The sequence below is a fragment of the Alternaria metachromatica genome, assembly GCF_023757995.1.
Source record: "Alternaria metachromatica strain BMP 0045 chromosome Unknown scaffold_2, whole genome shotgun sequence".
In the NCBI taxonomy this organism is placed as follows: Eukaryota; Fungi; Ascomycota; class Dothideomycetes; order Pleosporales; family Pleosporaceae; genus Alternaria; species Alternaria metachromatica.
The window spans coordinates 1,695,041-1,718,341 of NW_026055493.1; the positions used below are offsets into that span (position 1 = coordinate 1,695,041).

Sequence of the window (23,301 nt, forward strand, 5' to 3'; positions counted from 1 at the left end):
TCGCGCGTCAAAGCGGACAAGCTGAGACTGCGCAAGCATGCGTCTTGTATTACCGTAGTTCGTTTCACGTTCGTTTGCCACGGCCAGCGGCTGTACATGACACCCCCTGCTTTCGATTGACGATACACAGAGACCCACTTTACTTGCTTGCGCGTTGCTGCTGGACGCCGAACGGGCGTTTGTCGACATCGAGTATCGTGACACAGGCGTGGGATGCGCATGTTGTTTACTGCAAAGACGTGCTTGCTGCATGCCTCTTCTCTCTGCAAAGACGACTCCCCCACCCACCAGAATGACAAACTCCCCAATCCACTCCTGGCAAGTATGGCGACCTAGTGCGATAAGCTTTCCCCTCGTGATGAGGTCTCGAGGTAGAACACCCACGCATCTCGCCAACCAACAGCCCCCAACTCCACATTTCAGCTTTCAGAAATCGGCCTAGATCGCTGCTACTAAACTCCCGCACATCGCGCATCATATTCGCGTCTGCCAGCCAACCACAGTGCATGCATTATCCTCTGGGCCCCGGCTTGGCATAACAATGCTGCGATCTGACGTGTGTGCTCTCCACATCAGTCATCCACTCGCAGCATCAAGAAGATCACACCTGAGGCATTGCATGCATGTCTTGCGTAAACACGCGTCGCTTCTCCACCAGACAGAGTAAAGCCGTTGGATCAGGATAAAGGCTTGTTTGACATCGCAGATTGACGTGCGGAGAATCCTCCATCGAGCGAACTGAACCGTGTGCTCGTTTCGAGTAACGGGGAATGCGCGCGTTTTGGGCTTGTCACCTGCGTGGTGCTTGTTTCGAAGTGTCAGGATCGCCGCACGGTACGCCAAGCGAAGGCTGGGGAAAGTAGAAATCGGCCAGAAACAAACACTATACCAGCATTGCGTCGGTCGGAGTTCGATGTTCGAAGTAAATGGTCTGCTTGAATGGAGCTCGTCCTTCGTCATCGGTATCCGCATATAAGCACTAGAAACAAACGTGGGGAAGGTTTGCTGATCGCGTTTTGTACATTTGTCCGTGAGGCTCGCAGATATTTACATACGCCAAACTCCATCACACTTTTTTGGCTCGTAGCTTCCATATACTGGTCTCGTCAATCTTTGGTATTGACATGACAACATTCAAGGTATTACAAAAAGGCGTACGAAACGCGTGAGAATCAAAGAGCAGAAGAACCGCCTTTCTAATCGGGCCGGAACACCTCATATCATGCGGACAGGAAGAGCCTGTAAACACCCGCCTGCTAATCGTCCAAACGCCAATATGGAAAAATAAGAATACCCTCATCGGGTTCGGGAACGACGCTCATTTCTTTTGTTGCGTGTTTGGTGCCGAGGCGACGCCTGCACCTGGCTCGAGCGTATGGTCGTGGTTGTCACATCGGAGCACCCTTCCGCCCTCTTCTTGTGTGCACACTGCACTACCAGTGACCCACTTGTCTTCGAGGATCTCATCGAGAGTCGCGCGCTTCTTAGGATCGATTTCGAGCATTCTGCCTATGATATGCCTACTTTCTCTGGGTAGCAAACGCAGCAGGCGCCATGGCCCTTTGATCACTTGCGGTGGCTGCTGGCTCGTCGACGATGTTGAAGCGCGATGGTCGGCAGAATGCTCTGAAGTTTGGTGTCGAGACGCAGGTTCGGATATGACTCCTGATTGGCGGCGATCGTCACCTGCGCTGTGCTGGAGGTCAGTGGCCGACTTGGAAGGGCCTGTGATCGATCTCGGTCCGTCGTTGGGAGGGGACACAAAGAGCTTGTATGAATTGTCGGATACGCGCGGTGCTTTCCATGGAAATCGACGTAGCGTCATGCAGCAAAACATGATGGCAAGAGACCAGATGTCAGTCGGTTGCGGATCGTACTTGGAAAGATCGTAAACTTCTGGAGCGAGGTATGGATCCGAGCCGACAATACCTGGAGGGATTAGAAGGAGCTTTACTGAAAGGCATAACAGACTTACCACTCGCAAGTACAATCTCGTCTTCGAATGGATACTTGAACACAGCAGCACTCCCGAAATCGATGATCTTCATGATTCCGTGCTCGTTGACCACGACGTTGTCAAGCTTCAGATCCCGATGTGCCAAACCCATGCTGTGGAGGTACGTCACTCCGTTCAAGATCTGTAAGGTACAGCAGGTAACCTCTTCGCGACTCATCTTTCCAGTCATGACTATAGCGAAGAGATCATAAGGTGCGTATTCCATCACCACATAATAGGCGCCTTTCTCGTTCACCAAGTCCATAGTCTCGATGATGTTTCCGTGGTGCAGCGTCGAACCTATACAGAATTCGGCAGTCACCTTTTTGTTGTAGTCTTTTTCAGACTCGTAGGAATGACGGTTCCGGAACTGCTTGACAGCGAATGTGGTGCCATCGCTGCTTCGCTTCATGAGTCGAACTGACCCACCTGCTCCTGAGCCCAGCACTTTTCCGAACTTGCCGTACTTGCTCTGAAGGCCGTGGTCGTCAGCGAATGGTACGCTCATAGCCCCGTTCGTGATCGGTGGAGTCATCGTCCCTGACTTGTTCGACTTGATCTTCGCACTCTTGACCGACGGCGCAGGGGATTCTTTGCGCTTTTCCTTCTCTTTATCCTTGTCCTTGTTTTTGTGTCCAATCTTGAAGAAGCGCTTCAGTTCGGACATGGATCCATGATGTTGTTTGCCATTTTGCGATTTGCTGTCTTCCGCATCGGAGTGGGTCTTCTTCTTTCCAAATATACTCGTTCTTTTGCTCTCTTCCTTATCAGACTCAGTTCCTTTGGAGCGGGGTAGCTGATATATAGATGATGCTGCCGAGTTGCGCCCATCGCGTCCGCCATAAATGTACCGGGCTTCGAGCGAATCTAGGTTCCTGGATTGCGCCGCGCGTTTCGAGCGTGCATAGGTATCGTCTCTGTCGCCCTGTGGTGTATATGGCCGGGAGCCAGGTGCTGGAGTTGACGTTCCTGGCGTACGCTCTCCTCCGGATCCTGCCGGACTAGCATCCCGGGAAGCCGGATTTGAGTCACCAGTAGGGCCCATTGTAAACGCAGGCCCGCGCTTTGGGTGCGGCTGGACTACGCCGGACAGATCGGACGAAGGGCGAGGTGATTGCGGTGCGGTCCTAGGAGAGCCGGGAACTGGTAAGGAAGATTGGCTTTCGTTTGGACTTTGCACGGACGAGTCCATTGACGTTGGCGGAGCTTCATGCGGGGGTGAGACCTGAGGCGTCATCATAGCGGGATCGCTGGGGCGCTTCTTGTGACCCTCTGCGTTGGCCCTCTCTTCGCGAGATGATGTGCCCGCCGGTGTTAAAGGTGGGGAGTGCATGGCGGATGCGGGTGACGATGGAATAGAAGAGCGGTGTCCTGAGTGTGCTGAAGCTGTCCGTGAGGCTGGAGATGGGGAAGGTGCCTTGTGGCTGTTAGCTGTGTGTTCAAACTGTGGGGTAGTGTATGAGGCTTGCTTACTCGTGAAGGCGGCAGTGAGACAGGCTCGAAGGAAAAGTTCTCCATACGCTTTGCCTGCATTCGTGATTTCTGGAGAGTAGACGACAGATTACGTAGGTCTTCCTCTGCCTGGGGGCTCAATGGGCCGTCGGGCTGTGCCTTGTCGGTGCCCGTGAGTTCCGCAACATCTCTTACGGCCTCTTCGGGCTCAATTTCCTGGTTGACCTCACTGAAGCGGACGGATTGCGCAGGCGGTGTCGACGTCATCGCGTGCGAAGTTTGGGGGTGTGGGTGTGAGTGTGAGGTGAATGTTCTGTCAGAGAGGGTCAGCTCCTCTAGTCCAGGCCATGACGAAATCCGCAGATGTCTAAGTAGGTCGAACAGCTCTAGCTTACTTGGGTGGGTTCGTGATGCGCGTCGCCCAGAGATGCGTCCCAGCGCCCGTGCAGCCGAGAGCCTAGGGTCCAAATATGCGCGCGGAGCAGCCGGGTAAGATGATTATAGCGATGCGTGCAGTGGTAAGGGCGGCCGGGGAGGAATGCTGTGCAAGTTTCGAGTCGTGTGCCTGACTACAAAGCATCCAGAATCGTCATCGGAAGCTAGAGTGAAGAAGCCCCGCGCTAGCCGTCGATTGCGTGCAATCAATTCGTCCGTAAAACCGCGGATGCTCGGAATCTGGAAGGGGCAGCAGCCGGGGGGAGTAATGCTCTGTATATACAAGCGGGCCAAACAGCAGACTCGGCGTCGGGCGTGCAGAGCGACGAGAAATTGATATGGGAGGGGTCGACGATGGGTGCTACCTCAGAGGCACAGGGCGCGCGGGTTGCCCTATTCGTAGCAACATCGGGAAGCTACGGCTAAGCCTCACCCATGCGGCGCCGCCTCAACTCCCATGTCGACAGCGGCTTTGGCATCTTCACCACACACGCCAAAGACTCTGTCCCGTCCCGAGGTCCCTCGGATCCCAACAGCTGCACCCGTGATACCCCCACCGCACCTCAACGCCCTGCAAGTGTCCCGACCGTCTGCCTGTCCTGACGTCGCCATCGCCGTACCTACCTGCTCCCGGCCGTGCTCTCGTCAACGGCCTCCCCGAAAATTTCAGATCCAGACCTGTTGAACAGAACCTTTCCAGAGTTTTTTCTGCCCTCCTCCAATCAGAGCTCGTGACCGCCTTTACCTACGCACGCTGTTTGTTTTTGGAAAGTGCGTCCATCTGCCCACAACATGTTCAGCTGGGCCAAGTCAACGTGAGTGCTACCCTCGCCTTCACACGTGCCTGCGCGACCGTGGCGCAGAGTACAGGGCGTGTACAGGACGCGTACTGACAAATGTAGACTAGCCGCGGTTGCCGGCACCCAAGAGCCCGAATACGGCCCCGATGCCATCCAGCCCGTGGGCAAGAAGGGTGGTGAGCCCGCCTACACCGAGCTGGCCAAGAAGGACCTCAAGTGGGTGACGCTCGACTACACCAACGTCGAGACGCAGACCTTCTACCTCTTCACTGATGCCGGACACAAGGGCTTCCTGCAGGTCATCTACAACAACATTGCGTAAGTAAGCATCGCCAGATATAGCCGATCACAGTACTCACAGCTCGCAGTGGTCTACGAGTAACCGTGCAGTTCAACTGCAAGCTCTTCTACCCCAACAACGAGAAGCCTTTCCTCTGGGCAAGTGACCCCGTCTCCAACTACGGATTCGACGAGGACCAACATTCCTTCTATGCCGACGGCGTCTCTATCGAACTCTCAGAAGATGGCAGCGCATACACCATCAAGGCGGCGGTGAACGACAACAGCATGGTCAACGTCAAGTTCACCAGGACTGCTCCCGGCTTCATGGGTGGAAAGGACGGCACAACCAACTACGGCACCGACCCCAAGGCGCCGTGGGGCTCCATGCACCACCACTTCTGGCCGCGCTGCAGCGTCGAGGGATCCATCATCACCAAGGAGGGTGAGGTTGACGTCAAGGGCCGCGGCATGTTGAGCCACGCCCTCCAGGGAATGAAGCCCCACCACGCCGGTAAGCATCCTGATACATCTGTGAATACTCTCAGCTAACAGTTTTAGCTGCGAGGTGGAACTTTGTAAACTTCCAGTCGCCTTCCTACTCCGCCATCCTCATGGAGTTCACCACTCCCGCCTCCTACGCGTCGACCGTCGTCCGTGTCGCCGGAATTGCCACCGACGGCAAGCTACTGTTCGCCAACACCGAAGGCGATGTGAAACACACCGAGACCAAGCAAGACGAGACCGGCTGGCCGGAGCCCACCTCGGCAAGCTACCACTGGGTGGGAAAGACTGAAGACGGCAAGGAAGTCACTGCAGACCTTGCTGGTGCTCTGGGAAAGAACATCGACCGTGTCGATGTCATGGCCGAAGTGCCGGGCTTCATCAAGACCATCGTCGCCAGCGCAGCTGGTACAAAGCCATACATCTACCAATATGCGCCCAAGATGACCATCAAGGTCAAGGTCGGCGACGAGGTTAAGGAAGAGGAGGGTACATTGTTCACTGAAGCTACATTCATCTCGTAGATATGGTCTCAAACTTGGATATAACGACCTACGACCTCAGATACATACTCTAGTATTAATGCATCAGGGCTAGCACCTGGAAACTAATGAATAACGTTTGTCTCGCGTATGACCTCTGAACTGTGAATTGTGAGCTATAATGACGACTCCTCTTCACATTCACCGCTAAGCTGTGACGTACTCTGCTCTCAACTTCGTTGCTTGTAAGAAGCAAAAGCTTAACCCCGCTATTGGACCCCACCTCCCTTCATCGACCCGTCTTCACATGCCCACCTGGGGCAGGTGACAACGCGACCGCGTCTGAACGCGTGACGTTGCGGCCCGTGCACCCGCACCACCAACACAGCCTCGTTGCCCGCTTTGCTCGAGCACAACAACATTAACGCAATATGGTCAACGAAAGGCCTGGGCAGTCAGGCGGCCCATCGCGCCCCGCACCGGCAGGCTGGCCGCGGGCATCAGGATCCTCAGTCTCAGCTTCACCAGCTGCTCCCAGAGGCCTAAGACCTGGTCTCGGGCTGGGCAAGGGCTCCGGAGGTCTCGGGAAAGGCAAAGGTTTGGGGAAAGCCAATCTCAAGAGGCATACGTGAGTAACAGTTTGTGCGTAGTGCGATGCAGGAGTTAAATGTTTGCAGGAAGATCCGAAAAGACAACATCTACGGGGTTACGAAAGGTGACATCCGGTAAGTGGTCCCTGGTTACGAAAAGGAATGACATGGGCAACGAGCTACCGTCTTCAACTTTGCACGATTCCACAACAACCTACTAACCTAATTCTTAGACGTTTGGCTCGGCGTGGCGGCGTGAAGCGCATTTCCGCAACCATCTACGACGACGTGCGCCTGGCCCTCAGAGAGCGACTAGCAAGGGTCAGTCACTCAGGAACTAGAAGCTGCATGCAATGACTAACGTCTATCAGATACTGAAAGACTGCTGTGCGATCGTGGATTCCAGTGGGCGTAAGACCGTATCGGTCACGGACATTGTCTTCACTCTTCGACGAGTAGGTTTAGTTTCCAGAAGCAGGGTGCGCATGCTGATAGTTGTTATAGCTCGGCAACCCGATATATGGCTTCGAGCCCCACTTCCTTAACAACCGCTGAGTGCACGTCTATAACGACGTATCTTGCACGGCGTCTGCACAAGTGACGCGCGCCGTCCAAAACCAACAGGCGCAGTTCAGCCCTGGTCAATGCATAACGAACACGGCGAGCAGGATAGATCCTCTTGTATGTATGATGAGTGGCACGGAGACGGATTTCCAGGTTAAAGAGAACATGCATTTCCCTTCTTTATTAGCGATGATACCCAATGCCATCCTATATGTCCCACTGCTATAATCATGCTGACTATTCACCATTTCTCAATACCCGTTCTAAGTGCCTCCATCGCTTCATCCCACTCGCCTCCATCTCCGCCCTCACCCCAGCGCTCTTTGTACCACTGATCCAAAGCCCCTAACAATCTTACTACCTCCCCTCGCATCGCCGCGGCCGCACTCTTATTCCTCTTCCAGGCCTTTTGCACACATTCCATCGTCAGCACCATGGTGTGATGCTTTAGAAACCGCTCCAACACCGCCTGCTCCTGCAGACCCGGCAAACCAAACGGATTATGATAGGGCGACTGCTCAAACGTATATCTCCATCTGACAGGCTTGTGTGGTGATCTGAAACACCAAAGGAACCAAGACGCCAGCCGACAGAAGACCAGGAAATGTGATTTATGTACATCCGACGGTACGGTATAGATGTTCCCAAAAGGCTGACATGCTTTCCAATGATCCTGCATATATCCGTCGATCAGCCAGCCTTTGGGCGGATACGTGAAAGACGTCTTTACACTAGGCAGAACGTTGATTTCCAAATGTCGGTTCCGAGACAAAAGAAGAGCGCGGTGTTGCTTTGGCAATTCATCGATCCATCTCATGATAGGATGGAAATCCAGATTCCGGACTGCGAAGCTGAAGGTCGTGCCGGTGTAGTAGTCGTATGCTGCTTCGATCCTGACGGCGCGGCAGATATGCAGTAGAGGAGGTAGACGGCGCTGTCCGCGTTTGAGGATTGCGGGCCAGTTGTCGGAGATGTGGTGCGTTGAGGGGAGAACGAAGGTGTATATCAGACTGCGTAGCTCGGATGGAAGATCTGATAACAGGCATGGCTTTGAAGCGTCTTTAGCTTTGATGGCATATAAATCGCGATTATAGGTGATCTGGTCTCTGGCTTGTGGTGTAAGGAGGGATGGTCGTTTGAGAGCTTTCTTTGGCGTTGACGGAGCCTTTTCAAGTGCTTTCGTGGTCGTCGAGATTCTGGTCTTCTTGAGAGACGGTATTATCGACTCGTCGATGATGTGGGTCGTCTTCGAAGCCTTTGGGCTGGCCTTGGATGTAGAGGAGGATGTAGCGCGTGCATATGAAGGAGGTGCCATATCTTCAACGAAATGCTGGCGCGCTATTGCACCAAGAAGAAGTTGTACTTTGAGATCTCCATGGAAAGAGCAGTTCACGCGACCGTGCCGCTCGAGTATCATGCCACCTCACTAGCACCAATTCTTTCGCTTACGCTGCTATCTTTCTATTCGTATATCTCAAGAAGTTACAAGTGCTCGTGTTGTTAGCGTATTGTTGATGCATACTGCCTGCTTGAAGCTTGGAGGTCGATGCGTGGCGATGCCTGTGTCAGGCAAGCCACGTGACACCGTGAAAGTGGGGCTCATCATCCATCGCGCTTCCCCGTACTGCTCATGTTTCCATCGTGCATCACTCACCAACATCGCCACAGATTACAATTCGAATGCGCAACTTAGCGTGCGACCATGGCGGATGACATGGATGTTTCGACGTCGTCGCCGCGCGGGACGAAAAGAAAAGGCGATGACAGTCTACCACTTCCCGCGCCGCGCCGAATCAAGGCACTATCGCAAGATGTCGTCAACAAAATTGCAGCCGGCGAAATCATTGTCGCGCCAGTGCACGCGCTGAAAGAGCTGATTGAGAATGCTGTTGATGCAGGGTCGACTGCATTGGAGGTTCTAGTCAAAGACGGCGGCCTCAAGTTGCTCCAGATCACCGACAATGGTCACGGCATCGATGTATGTCTCGATCTTCTCAGAGTCATCACATGCTGACTTCCCTCAGAAAGAAGACCTGCCAATCTTATGCGAACGTTTTACTACTTCCAAACTCAAGGCTTTCGAGGACCTGACTTCCATTGGCACGTACGGCTTTCGTGGCGAGGCGCTGGCGAGTATCAGTCACATCGCTCATCTCAAAGTTACAACGAGAACAAAAGAGTCGAGCTGCGCGTGGGAAGCGCATTTTGCGGATGGTAAACTTGCAAGTGCGAAGCCTGGCCAGAGTGCCGAACCAAAGCCTAAGGCCGGCCGACAGGGCACGATCATTACAGTACGTTCGTCCTCTCCCAGCGCCGCGGCAGTAACTAATGAGGTGCTAGGTTGAGGATCTCTTCTACAATGTTCCTTCTCGGCGGCGAGCTTTCCGTTCCGCTAGCGAAGAGTACGCGAAGATTCTCGAGCTCATCGGACGTTATGCTGTCCACTGCGCAGGCGTTGCCTTCTCCTGCAAGAAGGCAGGCGAAAACAATAGCATAACCGTACCTGCTTCTGCTACCGTCAAGGACCGGATTCGAACGATCCATGGCAATTCTGCTGCAAGCGATTTGGTAGCCCTAAACGTCAAAGACGACCGCTGGGGCTTCAAGTGCGACGGTTGGGTCAGTAACGCAAATTATACTGCGAAGAGAACAGTAATGCTACTCTTCATCAACCATCGAGCGGTAGAGTCGCCCGCGATCAAGAAGAGTGTTGAGCAGACTTACGCCACGTTTCTACCGAAAGGAGCTCATCCATTCTTCTATCTAAGTCTCGAAATCGAGCCACAGCGAGTGGATGTAAACGTGCATCCTACAAAACGCGAGGTTCACTTCCTCAATGAAGATGAGATCATAGCCGTCATATGCGACTCGATCCGCGAAAACTTGAGTAAGGTCGATACGAGCAGGACTTTCATGACCCAGTCTTTGCTTTCAAATCCCAAAGTTCCTTTTGCAACGCCCATGAAGCAGATCATACCTTCGACCCCTGCGACAGGCGATGCTTCAGACCGTAGCGGCCGAAGAGCGCCCCATACAGCGACCAAAAAGCGAGATGAAACCAACCTCGTCCGTACGGATTCTTCAGCACGCAAGATTACGTCAATGTTGCAGCCGCAAAAGTCCGTCGAAGAGATTGCAAACGACGAAGAAGAGATGGAATATGAATTCGCAGAAAAGGAGCCAATGGCGTGTCGTCTCACATCCGTCAAAGATCTCCGTGCAGAGGTTCGGGACGCAATGCACAATGAGCTTACCGATATCATTTCGACGCATACGTTTGTGGGGATTGTCGACGAGCAGAAGCGAATAGCGGCTATACAAGGCGGCGTCAAGCTCTTCCTTGTTGATTACGGTATGCTCTGCAATGAGTACTTTTACCAGGTCGGTCTGACCGACTTTGCCAACTACGGAAAGATACGCTTTAACCCACCCTTGCCACTACATGACTTACTCAAGGTTGCTGCAGAACAGGAAAAGAAGAATGCAGGCGATGCGGCAGACGAGATAGACTGGGACGAGGTTATTGAAGTAGTGAAAGAGCAGTTAATCAGCAAGGCAGCGCTGCTGAGCGAATACTTCTCTATGGAGATTACACCAGAAGGCGAACTCTGCTCTATCCCGCTGCTGATGAAAGACTACACGCCCTCTATGGCCAAACTCCCTCAATTCCTACTGCGTCTTGGACCGCACGTTAATTGGAATGAAGAGAAAGGATGCTTCCAGACATTGCTGCGCGAGATTGCTTCTTTCTATGTACCTGAAAGTCTGCCTCTGCCGCCCTCAGCACAAGCCGGTGACGATGGTAAAGGCAAGCATAAGGTCCTTGAGGAAGACCCCGAAATTGCAGCAAGGCGGAAGAAACTCCTGCGAGCGATCGAGTTTACCATCTTCCCTGCTTGCAAGGCTAGGCTCGTGGGCACAAAGGGGTTGCTGCAAGGTGGAGTGATGGAGGTCGCGAATCTGAAAGGTCTATACCGGGTATTCGAGCGATGCTGATGGATGAAGAGCACCGAACAGGACAGATGTAGCACCCGCCTGTGCCGAATTAGTAGCCACACCGGAGATTGGCGGGATGAGGCAATGATACAACATAGTGAGCAAGCTGTGCGCTCTGATGCGGAGCGGGGTGGCCATACGAACGCCACTGGAGATAGTATGCGACAAACATGCACAAGTGAGAAAGGCATTCATAATCGATGCGTTGCGACAGTCAATATAAAACTAGTAGCAAATTTAGACAACTCGCCCGCTACCGCGGAGCTAAAGGGATGAGCTAGGATCTCGCGGCTGCGAACGTCACCACAAGGCTTCGATCTAAAACTCACTAATACGTCATAGATGTCCCTTCCATCGAGCAAAAGCCCCTAGCGAAAAGAATCGCAACAACAAATAAAAGCAATTGGCCGCCATGGATTTCCCAAGGATAGCAAGCTTTTCCAAGGACGACTTGTGGAGGGTAAACTCACTCGAAAGCGCTAGTGCTGTGTCGGTCCTTTCCAACTCGCCATGTCGCAATTAATCAATCGCATCCGCTTACCACGCGCTTTTCGCCCTCCAGCCCAGATCAACGCAGAAGAAGGCACGAATGGACACCCAGAAACCAATCGCGGGAAGACGGCGCCCAAGGAAGCGGAAAATGGCAATGGGAAACAGGAACAGTCTGAGATGCAACCTGTGGGGTTCTGGCATCCCGACCTGCGACAAGTACGCAACCGCGCATTCGTAAAATGGATCATCACGACGGCTTTCCTCATGGCATTCATCCTCTGTGTGCTATCGCTGTACTGGGCTGTGTTCTTCAAGGTCGAGAACAGGCTGAGCCATTTGCTGGTGTATGTCGTGGACATGGATGGAGCGGCACCTTATGACAACACAGGAAACGCGCCCTTCGTTGGACCGACCATCACGCAATTAGTACAACAACAGCTGAGCAGCGGTCAGCCGACGCTGGGATGGGGTGTTCGTCCCGGTTCAGATTTCAACAACGATCCGTTAGAAGTCCGACAAGCTGTCTATAACTGGGATGCCTGGGCTGCTATTGTCATCAACCCCAACGCGAGCGCGCTGTTGTACTCTGCTATCGCCAACGGAAATACTAGTTACGATCCCCTGGGAGCATGCCAATTGATCTATCAGGACGCAAGAGATGACACGAACTGGTTTGATTTCATGTTCCCCATCATCAGCCAATTTATGACGCAGGCTCAGAGTATGGTCGGACAGCAATGGGCACAGATGGCTATGCAGAGGGCGAGCGATCCGGCAGTACTATCCAACATTCAGAACGTACCCCAGGCCATCAACCCGGCGATTGGCTTCTCTGAGTTCAACCTGCGGCCTTTCTATCCGTACACTGGCATTCCCGCTGTGTCTATCGGACTCATCTGTAAGACGCCTTACAACTCCCACATTGGCTGTGGCTAACAACATTCGCAGATCTCATCATCATATCCTTCTTCAGCTTCTCCTTCTACATGCCCATCCACATGCAATACCTCAAGCCCGAGAACCACCCGCCTCTCAAGTTTAAGCAACTCATCGTCTGGCGATGGTGTGCTACGATATGCGCCTACTTCATGCTCTCCCTCGCCTACTCCTTCGTTTCCATGGCTTTCCAAATCAACTTCTGGCATACCAACTCCATCACTAGCGAAACGCAGGTTACGAATATGATGGAAGGTAATCCGGTAGCGTATGGAAGCGGCACGTTCGTCGTGTACTGGATGCTCAACTTCTGCGGTATGATTGCGCTGGGACTGGCGTGTGAGAACGTGGCCATGATAGTGGGCATGCCATGGATGGGATTGTTCTTAATCTTCTGGGTCATTAGCAATGTTTCCACTGCGTTTTATGATATCGAGATCGCGCCTGGGTTCTACAGATGGGGATACGCTTGGCCGCTACATTCAAGTAAGTCATATTCAACGCCGCAGCTCGATACCATCAATTGCTAACAACAATTGCGCAGTCGTGGAGGGAAGTCGCTCGATACTGTTCGATTTGCACTCAAGAATAGGACTGGACTTCGGTATTCTGCTTGCTTGGGGAGCAGTCAATACGCTGTTCTTTCCGTTCTGTTGCTGGTTTATGCGTAAGTTTCTTCTGCATATTGAGGCTTCTTCATACTAACATTGCACAGGATGGAAAACACAACACAACATCCATGAATATTGGCCTCTCGACTAATATGGAAGCGCATTTTTGTTCTGCAAGCCACATCATCTTGGATGTTTGTTCGTGATTGTCAACTTAGTTTACAATGCAACCGTACTAATACTCATGCTCATGTCCACTTCGTATTACAGTTTGCATTTTCTTCTCATCCGCCGATTTCAATGTTACAGCATGACAAATGTATAAAGATAATATTGCGGTATAACGAGGGTATCAGATCTTGATAATCATAGTAACAGCCGGACCAACTCCACGCTGCTCGTGTGTCGTGTAGTATTCGTAATTCATAACTCGTCATGTACTTCTCTGTAAACGTGCCACCTCAACTGCAGCATCTGTCATAGGTTCATAGACACCTTCCTCGCTCGGACCGCCTGTAAAAATGCTCCATAGCTCCAGGTCAGATCGTTGGCTCCCCTCATGTAGCCCGTCACGCGGTCGAACTGCTCACTCATGCTTCCCTCAGCATCGACGTGCGTCTTGATGACCTCGAGGAACTGATCGCCAGTGGTGTGCAAGCGCTCAATGACAGAGTGGAAGAGCGCGTCGGAGTCACCGTAGGTACCAACATCGACGAAGAGAGAAGAAGTTGCAAGAAGGGCTTCGAAGAATGGCAGACCGGTGTCAGAGATGGTCAGGTTACCGGCGACAGAGATGTGTGCTGCGGTGCGGTAGAGGACCTCGGCGGCTGACGAAGTGCACAAGAACCAGGGATTGCCTCCACGGTTTGAGGTGCCGTATCCGTCGTAAACATCCTCGGGGTATCGACCAAGGCCAGTGCCTTCAAAAGAATCTTCTTCCATGTCGTCATCCTGGTCGTCGTTGGAAGGGCTGCTATTGATCGGGAAACGATCGCGTTGGTCGCGAGTCAAAGCCAGCAGCGACATGAGCATCTCGTCAGACCATGGTGGATATACAACACTACTTTCGGAATCGCTTGCGGGTAGAGCGTGGAGCGAGCCAAGGAGCAACCCACAGTCCAATCCGCTGCGCTGGCTTGACAGTGTCTCAACAAGATGGCCTCTCTGTGCATCCCAGAACTTGCCGAGGAAAGCCTCGATGTACCCAGCTTGCTCCTCGTACCAGGCCGCTGCACCCATGTCTCCGAATGTCCTTGCAAGGTCGGTGCCTTCCCTCAAGCTTCTTGCGCTGACCATCAGATTGAAGAAGTGCAAACCCTCAACTTCTTCCCAAAGATCGAAGCTCGACTGGTTCCAGAAGTGACTGACGTACTCCAGGTCGGCCTTGATGACACTACGTGGAGGCATCTCCACGGCATAGTATGGTCGGAAGAAGTCTTCAGCTGACTCTGAGCTCCAAAGCAGAGGATGTGAGGCATTGTATTCTCGTAGATAGTGCATGAGAGTCAACGCGCGCAGGGCCGGGCCATCCCGCTGAGGGCGTCCCCATGAGCCAGTAAACGGTGTTCCGTCTACGTGAAACTTAGGCTCACCAAGCCCAGAGAGATCGTCAAAGGTACCGGAAGGGTTTGAGGTATGCTGGATATCGCTTGAGAGGGAGGTATATGCGTCGAGGATGGTAGAGAGTGCGGACCCGCGAGAAGAGGACGGTTCGTCGGCGTAGACATCTACGAGGGTGTTCATAGTGATGGCAGCATCACGAACCCCTGTTCGAAGTGTGTTAGTAGACGCTCAGTGGCAACCATGGGTCGGGTGCAACTTACACTGAAACCAATAATCTGGTCCATCCTGACTCGGACTCGCAACAACCGTGCCATCCGCTACGCCCTTCCCTTGAACATTGCTGCCACCGGGTGCGACGTTTGTCAGGAGTTTGTCCAGAGCTATGCGCTCTTCCTTCTCGATCCACGCATCGAACGTGTCTTGCAGTGGTTGTTGCTGTGTTTGTGTTCGACTGGCGCCAACGAAAGTACTCAGCGGAGGGAGACGCGGTATCGAGAAGGCATAGGCGTGGTGGAGGAAGCCTGCAAGGAGGAGTACGCGAGGAAGCATGGCAGCCGACTGTCGGATTGGCTGGGTAGGGCCGATGGACTAGGACACTGGAAGAAGTGTAGTGTAGTTAGCAGTTCATAACTAGCGCACAGTGGAGCAGAAAACAAAATGAGGAAGCAGAAAAGAGATCTCGTGGAGCCTAGGTGTTAGTAGTCGATCAAAGAGACACAAGAGCCGCCCATGGCCCCCGAGGCCCCAGGCGTCCATGCTTTGCGCTTCGGCGGTCATCCCTTTCATCGGCCATGATTCTCGATCACGATGATGACGGTAAGTCGCGTGCCAGGACTAGCGGAGTGCGTGGACGAGTAGGAGGCGGTGGACGGGGTCGCGCGGGCGGTCAATTGTCTTGTTTGACATGGCGGGTGATGTGTAAAATGCCACGCGAGCCGACGCCAACAACGTCACGCGACCCACTTCCGCGGATCTGGGGTAAGCATGCAAGGCACCTTCTGGCTGGGCGTGCGACACGAAAACATGCCGAGGTCTGCGCATAGTCCCACATGAAATTCGGATTTGAACACAAGAAGTAAATGATGTCGACAGATAATACAGTGTCATTCAACGACTGCTTTGCCCTTTGGTTGACTCGTGGCATGATACTTCTCCTTGTCTAGATCATGCCGAGGTACTACGGACTGCTCATCATACAAACTAGCTGAAGCGCGTCAGCTCTGGCCGATGTCTGTCGGCCATCGGTTGGGAATCGTAAGAAAACACCATGATATGAGATGGCTATAGCCCGTATCGACAACTTGAGATGGATTCCGACGTTCTCCGAGGTCCGGACGTATGAGGGGTCCAGTCGGCTACTTGCATGTAGCCGCAATGCACGTCGGTTGTTCCTGTCACCTCTGAGCTCATCAAAGTATCATCTATCCTAACCAGACACTCGAATTGTGCAAAGACGGTAGGGTTGTTCTTCATCATCACTTTATTTCTCTAGTCCGCGACTGGGACTTGGTTCGCGGTTATTTCGACGGTTCTTTCCCTGGAAGTATTGGGGTCTATGACGTTCAATTGACAGCTCCGACACTTCCCATCCAGTATGCTATCACAGCAAGCGCGAGTGTTGCGCAACGTTCGGTCGGCGCGAAAACCTGGCCAACGGATACCCTGTGCTACTTTTTCGGCCTCTTCACGATACAGCAACTACGATGACACCGTTCAGAATCTCAAGATCGGATCACACACTCGCGTTATATTCCAAGGATTCACCGGCAAGCAAGCTACTGCAAATGCAAAAGAGTCGATAGCATGGGGCACGAACGTTGTCGGCGGCGTAAAGCCGAATGGTTCAGGCGAGCATCTTGGGCTGCCTGTCCTGCCATCTGTGAGGGCTGCAATGGAACAGCTAAGACCTGATGCAACGGGTATCTATGTCGCAGCACACCAAGCAACCGCTGCAATTGAAGAGGCGATCGAAGCCGAGGTGCCGCTCATCGTTGCAGTCGCGGAGCATATTCCGTTGCATGATATGATGAGGATACATTCCATGCTACAGTCGCAGTCCAAGTCGCGGCTCGTAGGTGCCAACGCTCCAGGAATAATCTCCGCGATTGGAAGATGCAGAATTGGATTTCAACCACTTCCCACGTTCTCTCCCGGACACATCGGCATTGTGGCGAAATCTGGGACTCTCTCATACGAAACCGTTGGATCTCTGACAAGAGCTGGTGTTGGACAAAGTCTTTGTATCGCAGTAGGGGGTGACGTGGTGGCTGGGACCAACTTCGTTGACGCGTTGAAAGTTTTCGAGGGTGATGAGGATACAGAGGCTATCATCATCGTTGGTGAGCTAGGCGGTACAACAGAAGAGGAGGCAGCGGACTGGATCAAAGATTACCGAAAGCGTGTTAAGAGCCCGAAACCCATCGCTGCTGTCATTGGAGGCTTTGAAGCTCCACCCGGTAAGGTTATGGGACATGCAGGAGCCTGGGTTGGTCTAGGAGAGGGAACTGCAGCTTCAAAGTACAAAGCGCTGGAGGATGCCGGTGTGACTATTGTAGATCACCCTGCCAAATTTGGCGGTGTGATGAAAGACATTCTTGCCAAGTCCGGTCGCAATGTGAGGAAAATTGTATGTTGAAAGTGACGGGAGACCTAAGAAATGGACACTGACATCGACCAGGAGCAATCAGCAGCTCAACAGCGTCGTTCGTATCACACTTCAAGCTTCACACGGCGGCCTATCATTCCCACCAGACCATCGATCCCACTCCAGCAAAGACGCTCTCTCCACCTTACCAAGGACCAGTCTATGAACCTTCTCGCGACATACAAAATTGACCTGACAACACCACCAGAGGGCTCGCCTTCGACACACTACCTAGGCATTTCCCCACACCGCTCAGCACGCAGTCCCTCAATCATAGCATCACCCACCGCAAACCCTGCCAAACTGAACCAACGCGTCCGCCGTTTCCCCTTCGACTACCGTTCTGGTCCCAGTAAAGAAGTCATCCAATCCGCCATCGCACACATGCAACTGGACGCCGTCCCACCAATGGCCAAAGCCCAAACCGTCGAGTTGATCAATAACCTCTGGAAATTGTACAAAGAGAAAGAAGCAATCGATGCCCACGTCAAAGTCGCTTTATCCGTCGAAAGCGACGAGATACTCATCTACGAACCGTACTTGTTCTTCGACGACGCAGCCTTCAAATCCGGCAAAAGACAGGCTGATCTCCACGCTCTCCGTGACCAAGAGTGTGTTTCAGCAACAGATCGAGAGGCTGAAGAAGCCGGTATCGTGTACATACCGCTGGGGTCTCCTGAATTTCCGCCGGGGACTAGTCAGGCGGAAACACAGACGCCGCCGTCTTCTACAACAGAAGAGGGACCGCGGAACTTGATCGGAACTTTGGTGAATGGCGCTGGACTGGCGCTCAATACTATTGATACGCTGTCTCTGCGGCTTTCACAGCCACCTTATTCGACTTCTGCTGCTAATTTCCTTGACACAGGCGGGAAAGCGACTTCCGGCACGATCAAAACGTCCTTCAAACTCATCCTGTCCGATCCCCGGGTATCGGTTGTGTTTGTAAATATCTTTGGAGGGCTGACGTTGTGCGACATGATTGCCGAGGGTATCATTATGGCATTCAAGGAGATTGGGGTGGAGAAACCAGTGGTCGTCAGACTGAGAGGGACGAACGAGGAGAAAGGGCAAAAGGTACTGGAAGAAGCCAAACTGCCCATCCATGCCTTCGACGACTTTGAAGAGGCGGTCAAGAAAGTGGGAGAACTAGCTAATGCGAGCGGAACAAAGTGAGGACTAGCTTCATAGACACACGGATATATTTACATTGGCAACAGTGAAAATAGGGGGGGATATCAGATTAAAATACTCTACTGTTGACCACCCGGACAACCCAGTCTCTGCATTCACACAAGAACGAATGTGTTGCCGCTCCCGCCACTGAGCACAAGTCCCTGAAAAGTTCATTTTTCTTTCCAAAAGGGAGCCAGCCACCGTTTGTCCTTTCGTGCAATAGCGTACAAGCCTCCTCCCTGTACGCCTGTAAAAAAAAGATGAGAGAAAATTTGGGTGGTGGTGGTGGTATCTGCGAACAAATCGAAATGAAGTAAAGCACGTTGGAACTCAAGCGCGGGGGGCGAGCCTCCAAATACCCAAAACATGCGCGAGACCGTATGGTTCAAGGAAAATGGTGGTGAGCCTATGCAAGGTATTGGAAGGCGGTGCTTAGTATCGTTAGCTGTGCTCAGATTTGAATGTGTGAAGTGGAGATATACCCTATGATTGCCATGACACCCATACCAACAAGTGCTCTCCGTGTGACCTTCTCCTTGGTCAACTTCTGCTCGGTGGTGTAAGCAACCTTTGCAAGTTTGCTCATACGCTCGGCGGCGAGATCTTCCGCCTCCAAAACGTCCTCAATGCCACGCTTTGTCGACTTGGTGACATTGGCTGACGAGTCGCCTTCTAGCCGTTGTGCTTCTGCGACCATGCGCTTGGCCTCCTCGATCATGGCGGTAGGATCTTCTGGCTCGGGAAGCGCAGCATGGCTGTGAGGGACATCGACGGTGACGTTGGTGCTGGTCTTCTCAGTGTCGCCATTTGTCTCCACGGTCTGCTCGACTTCAATATGAACTGTGCCCTCCTTGACGTCTGGCTCGGTCTTGGGCTCAGACACTGCCTCCTTCTCCTTCACATCGCCATCGACGGATGATGCGACTGACTCAGAAGGTGTGGTACCGTTCGCAATGATTGCTTGCAGAGCGCTTGATGGGGTGACAGCCTCATCGGCCTTGGTAAGGTCAGGCTTCATCGCGCTTCTTGTGGCTCGCGACTTTCGTGGAGTCGCAAACTTTCGGCTGCTGGGGGTTGCGCCTCGGCTAGGTGATACAGATCGAGCCGAGCGGGCGCGAGTTGTGCGAAGACCGGGTGCGGGGAGAGTGACGGGTGTGGCGTTTGCGACGTCAAACTTTGGGGGCATTTGGATATGCGTGTTTGATTTGTCCTTGTTGCCCTTTTCGATCGGCGCGGGGTCTAGAAGTGCCTCAATCCAATGGCGCATGGAATATTCATCGGACAACGCGAGAGCTAAAGTGACCTTTGTTTAGCGCGAGTTTTCGAGAATAGGTGAAGGTAAGTTACTCACCCTCTTCAGGCGCAATCCATACGCTTCCAGCAACCTCTTCGGCGCCTGCAGAAGGGAATGTCTTTTGGTACTTGCGCTCCATATCCTCCTCTACGACCGAAGCCCAAGGGAATGCAGCCTTGAACATGCCTGTCGCACTAATGTAGCCATCGCTGCTGCGTCGCTGTTTGTCGTGTTAGTCGCATCCTGAGCGAAATCTTGCGGCTTCTTTTTCAATAACGCGTACCATCAGAAAGTAAGATTCAGGGAAAGCCGAGGTCTTGTTCAATGTGAAGATGCCGGATCCTGTCAAGTCCTTTGGCAGCGGAACCCTCAGATGCGCGTAATCAAACGTGCCCATGTTCTCCGGCTTGGTCGCATTGGTGAGACCGCTGACGCCGGGCTTTACGCCGAGGTTTGTCTGTCCTAGTCGGCGCCTCTCGATGAGAATCTCAACTGCGCGCAATGGTTAGATGACTGGTCGCAATGACGCGATGCGCAACGTATACGTACTGGCTGTGGATTCGGTGGGCTCGAGAAGAGGATTCTTCCTCTCGGGCAGGTTGCGGTGGGAGACCATTTTGGAAGTGTTGCCGGTTGGTCTTGAGGTTTGGCCTGATGTGCGCGTAGAGATATAACGCGTGTTGTCGATGAATGGAGCGCGCAGCGCAAAGGTGGTTGCGTGAAGATTTGACGGTTCCGTCCACGTATGACGCGCGCAATCGTCAGTAACAATGTACTGGCGGACCGAGTCGCGCGACGAGTGAAGACAGCTGAGTGTCGAATCGAGACGGGATGGCGACGTGGGCGAGGGCGTGGTGAAAGCGCGCAATCGACGTGATGAAAGGTGGTGCGATGCGACGGAGGCGGACAGGAAGGAGCGATGGGTGCTATCCCTGTGCACTAGCGCTCCCAGAACGAAGACGCCCAGCCACCCCGGACAGTGTGCGCGAACGCAAAAGTTTCGCGGCAACCCTTTCTAGTGTATTTGCAATGCTGGTAGTGCTTACCGATTGGCCGTGCCGATATTGTCATGGCATAGCAGGCCCGAAGAAGCGTCGCCTGTCTTTCCACGGGCTCAATGGGGAAAGCGCTCAAAGTCACGCGTTTCCGCTCTTCTCTCGTGACGCGTTGCTGTGGACAGCACCTGGGCATCACCTTTCCACCCCCAAACACGGCGAGCAATGCTCCCACTCGGTCAATGCAGCCTCGATTGATGCAGTTTCGAGAGAATGTCGGCGGCTAGGATGGCTCATTGGATTCGTGATCATTGGTCGCGCGCGGCAATACATCTTCACAACTAATTGAGGCGCCCAAAGTGACGGTATGCTCAAATCGCAAACCAGCTACAAAGACGATTTTTGTTCCACATTGGTTCTTGCCTGGGCATCACCTGGTACTATCCCTTTAGGGATAGGGGTTACTAGTAACGTTACTAGTTGTTACTAGCTGCTTAGTAATAGCTTATTACTTAAATAACTAGCTTAATATTAACTTTAAGCTTTTATTTTTTTTATATTATAAAAGCTAAAGCTATTTACTATATAACTTCTAAATATTAAGCTATTTAAATAAAAATTAGCTATTATAAGAGAAGATTATACTTAATATATTATTATTAAATTAGGTATTCTTAACCTTTATACGCTGCGTAGCTTTAATAAGCTATTAAGCGCTAGCTCTACGCAATACGTAATAAGCGTAATTTACTCTACTATATATCTTTTCTATCTAAGAGCTTAGCTCTATTAAGTAACTATACTAATATATATAAAACTTTATTATATATAATTACTTTCTACTTACTTTAATAATTTACTAGCGTAGTAAGCTACTTTAAAACTAAAAAGAGAAGCCTTAGTTACTTTACTAACTTATTAAAGCTAGTAGAAGACTCTCTATAGTATTCTATATCTTAGCTTAGTCTAACCTAATAGTAAATAACTAAAAATAACTCTAAGTGTTTTTATTATTCTTCTCTATAAGCTTCTACTTTCTAGCTTCTTAGCTTTAACTATATAGCTAGACTTTAGTTTTTTTATTAAAAGCTCTAATACTATATAGATAGTAAAGAGAAAGTTATTAAGAAGAACTAAAGTCTAGAAAAGAGCTAATAGCTTATTAAGACTTAGAGAATACTAAGTTAATTATAAGATATACTATAATAAGTATATAGTAGTAAGACTAGAATTACTAAGTATAAGAAGCCTTTAATAACTTAAGCTATTATCTATATAACTTACTAGCTAGCTACTATAATACTAGAAAAGCTACTTTTCTACTAAAGAAGCTACTATTATATTTAAGCTACTATTTAGATAAGTTTTTACGTAAGTAGCTATAACACTAAAAAGGCTAGCGTCTCTATTAGAGAAGCTACTATTATATTTAAGCTATTATTTAAATAAGTCTCTAAATAAGTAGTAGTAATACTAAAAAGACTAGTATCTCTATTAGAGAAGCTACTATTATATTTAAGCTATTATTTAAATAAGTCTTTAGGTAAGTAGCTATAATACTAAAAAAGCTAGTATCTCTATTAGAGAAGCTATTATTATATTTAAGCTATTATTTAAATAAGCCTCTAGGCTATTAGATAGCTTATACTACTAGTAGTCTTAATAGCTTAGTAGCTCTATTCTTATAGCCTAAGGTAAATAGCGTATTCTATACTTTTACTTCTATAGCTTTACCTTTCTAAACGCCTTTAAAAAGGCCTTTATACGTAATATTTACTACTACTTAGTTTTATATACTTAATAATATAATAGTTAAAGCTTTACTTAATACTACTCTTTTCTTACTCTCTATTCTACTACTTATAAGATATCTAATAATATAGTACTTTACGCGTTTATTAAGGCTAGAAAAGTAGTATAATAAAATAAAGTAAAAATCTCTTTTACTATTTATATTATATTTATAAAAACCTCTTAAGTAGGCTACGCGCTTTTATATTTTAGTCTCTACTTTCTCTATAGAGGTATATAAACTATCTATCTAATACTCTTTTCTACTTTATTTTCTTATCTCTTTTTAACTTTTTCTTATTCTACTCTACTACTTATTTATTAAATATATTCTTTAATCTCTATACTATAGCTTTATCTAGTAAGATAACTACTATAATATTTAGTCTTAATATTAATACTCTATATAAGAGTAGTAGTAGTAGTAGTAGTAGTAAAAAGCTTTCTAGTAGTAGTTATAGTAGTAATATTAGTTCTACAGCTTCTTCTACTTTAAAGAGAGAGTCTCTAGTTATAATAATAATAAAGCTTAGTAAGTACCTCTATAACCTATTAAGTACTATCTAGCTAATATACTTCTAGTTTCTACTTTTCTTATAATAACTACTAGTACTAATAGTAATCTTACCTATAATATAGCTAATACCTTTACTAACTATCTATATACTAATTCTACTTTTTAATTCTTTACCTATATTTAT

At 50.5% G+C, this 23,301-nt stretch overlaps 8 protein-coding genes across 8 annotated transcripts; 5 read left to right on the top strand and 3 right to left on the bottom strand.

The window, feature by feature from the left end:
• Positions 1-1,318: 1,318 nt before the first annotated feature.
• Positions 1,319-3,715, bottom strand: J4E83_001409 (uncharacterized protein; the record flags this gene model as incomplete). The annotated part of the gene is made up of 3 exons (XM_049328365.1): positions 1,319-1,929; positions 1,976-3,413; positions 3,470-3,715. 3 exons carry the CDS (start codon positions 3,713-3,715, stop codon positions 1,319-1,321), a joined length of 2,295 nt encoding a protein of 764 aa, XP_049192883.1.
• A 960-nt stretch (positions 3,716-4,675) lies between these two features.
• Positions 4,676-5,990, top strand: SVF1 (putative cell survival pathways protein; the record flags this gene model as incomplete). The annotated part of the gene is made up of 4 exons (XM_049328366.1): positions 4,676-4,698; positions 4,786-5,001; positions 5,052-5,476; positions 5,524-5,990. 4 exons carry the CDS (start codon positions 4,676-4,678, stop codon positions 5,988-5,990), a joined length of 1,131 nt encoding a protein of 376 aa, XP_049192884.1.
• Positions 5,991-6,379: 389 nt separating this feature from the next.
• On the top strand, positions 6,380-7,093 carry J4E83_001411 (uncharacterized protein; the record flags this gene model as incomplete). Its single annotated transcript, XM_049328367.1, has 5 exons — positions 6,380-6,576; positions 6,626-6,673; positions 6,772-6,859; positions 6,910-6,993; positions 7,043-7,093. 5 exons carry the CDS (start codon positions 6,380-6,382, stop codon positions 7,091-7,093), a joined length of 468 nt encoding a protein of 155 aa, XP_049192885.1.
• Positions 7,094-8,804: 1,711 nt separating this feature from the next.
• J4E83_001412 (uncharacterized protein) lies at positions 8,805-11,098 on the top strand (the record flags this gene model as incomplete). Its single annotated transcript, XM_049328368.1, has 3 exons — positions 8,805-9,080; positions 9,127-9,393; positions 9,443-11,098. The coding sequence occupies 3 exons, from the start codon at positions 8,805-8,807 to the stop codon at positions 11,096-11,098; spliced, it is 2,199 nt and encodes a 732-aa protein (XP_049192886.1).
• Positions 11,099-11,608: 510 nt separating this feature from the next.
• J4E83_001413 (uncharacterized protein) lies at positions 11,609-13,288 on the top strand (the record flags this gene model as incomplete). The annotated part of the gene is made up of 4 exons (XM_049328369.1): positions 11,609-12,488; positions 12,539-13,012; positions 13,071-13,193; positions 13,242-13,288. The coding sequence occupies 4 exons, from the start codon at positions 11,609-11,611 to the stop codon at positions 13,286-13,288; spliced, it is 1,524 nt and encodes a 507-aa protein (XP_049192887.1).
• A 326-nt stretch (positions 13,289-13,614) lies between these two features.
• J4E83_001414 (uncharacterized protein) lies at positions 13,615-15,249 on the bottom strand (the record flags this gene model as incomplete). The annotated part of the gene is made up of 2 exons (XM_049328370.1): positions 13,615-14,903; positions 14,961-15,249. 2 exons carry the CDS (start codon positions 15,247-15,249, stop codon positions 13,615-13,617), a joined length of 1,578 nt encoding a protein of 525 aa, XP_049192888.1.
• Positions 15,250-16,294: 1,045 nt separating this feature from the next.
• Positions 16,295-18,520, top strand: J4E83_001415 (uncharacterized protein; the record flags this gene model as incomplete). The annotated part of the gene is made up of 2 exons (XM_049328371.1): positions 16,295-17,326; positions 17,378-18,520. The coding sequence occupies 2 exons, from the start codon at positions 16,295-16,297 to the stop codon at positions 18,518-18,520; spliced, it is 2,175 nt and encodes a 724-aa protein (XP_049192889.1).
• A 451-nt stretch (positions 18,521-18,971) lies between these two features.
• J4E83_001416 (uncharacterized protein) lies at positions 18,972-20,430 on the bottom strand (the record flags this gene model as incomplete). Its single annotated transcript, XM_049328372.1, has 4 exons — positions 18,972-19,813; positions 19,872-20,034; positions 20,098-20,306; positions 20,364-20,430. 4 exons carry the CDS (start codon positions 20,428-20,430, stop codon positions 18,972-18,974), a joined length of 1,281 nt encoding a protein of 426 aa, XP_049192890.1.
• Positions 20,431-23,301: the final 2,871 nt, after the last annotated feature.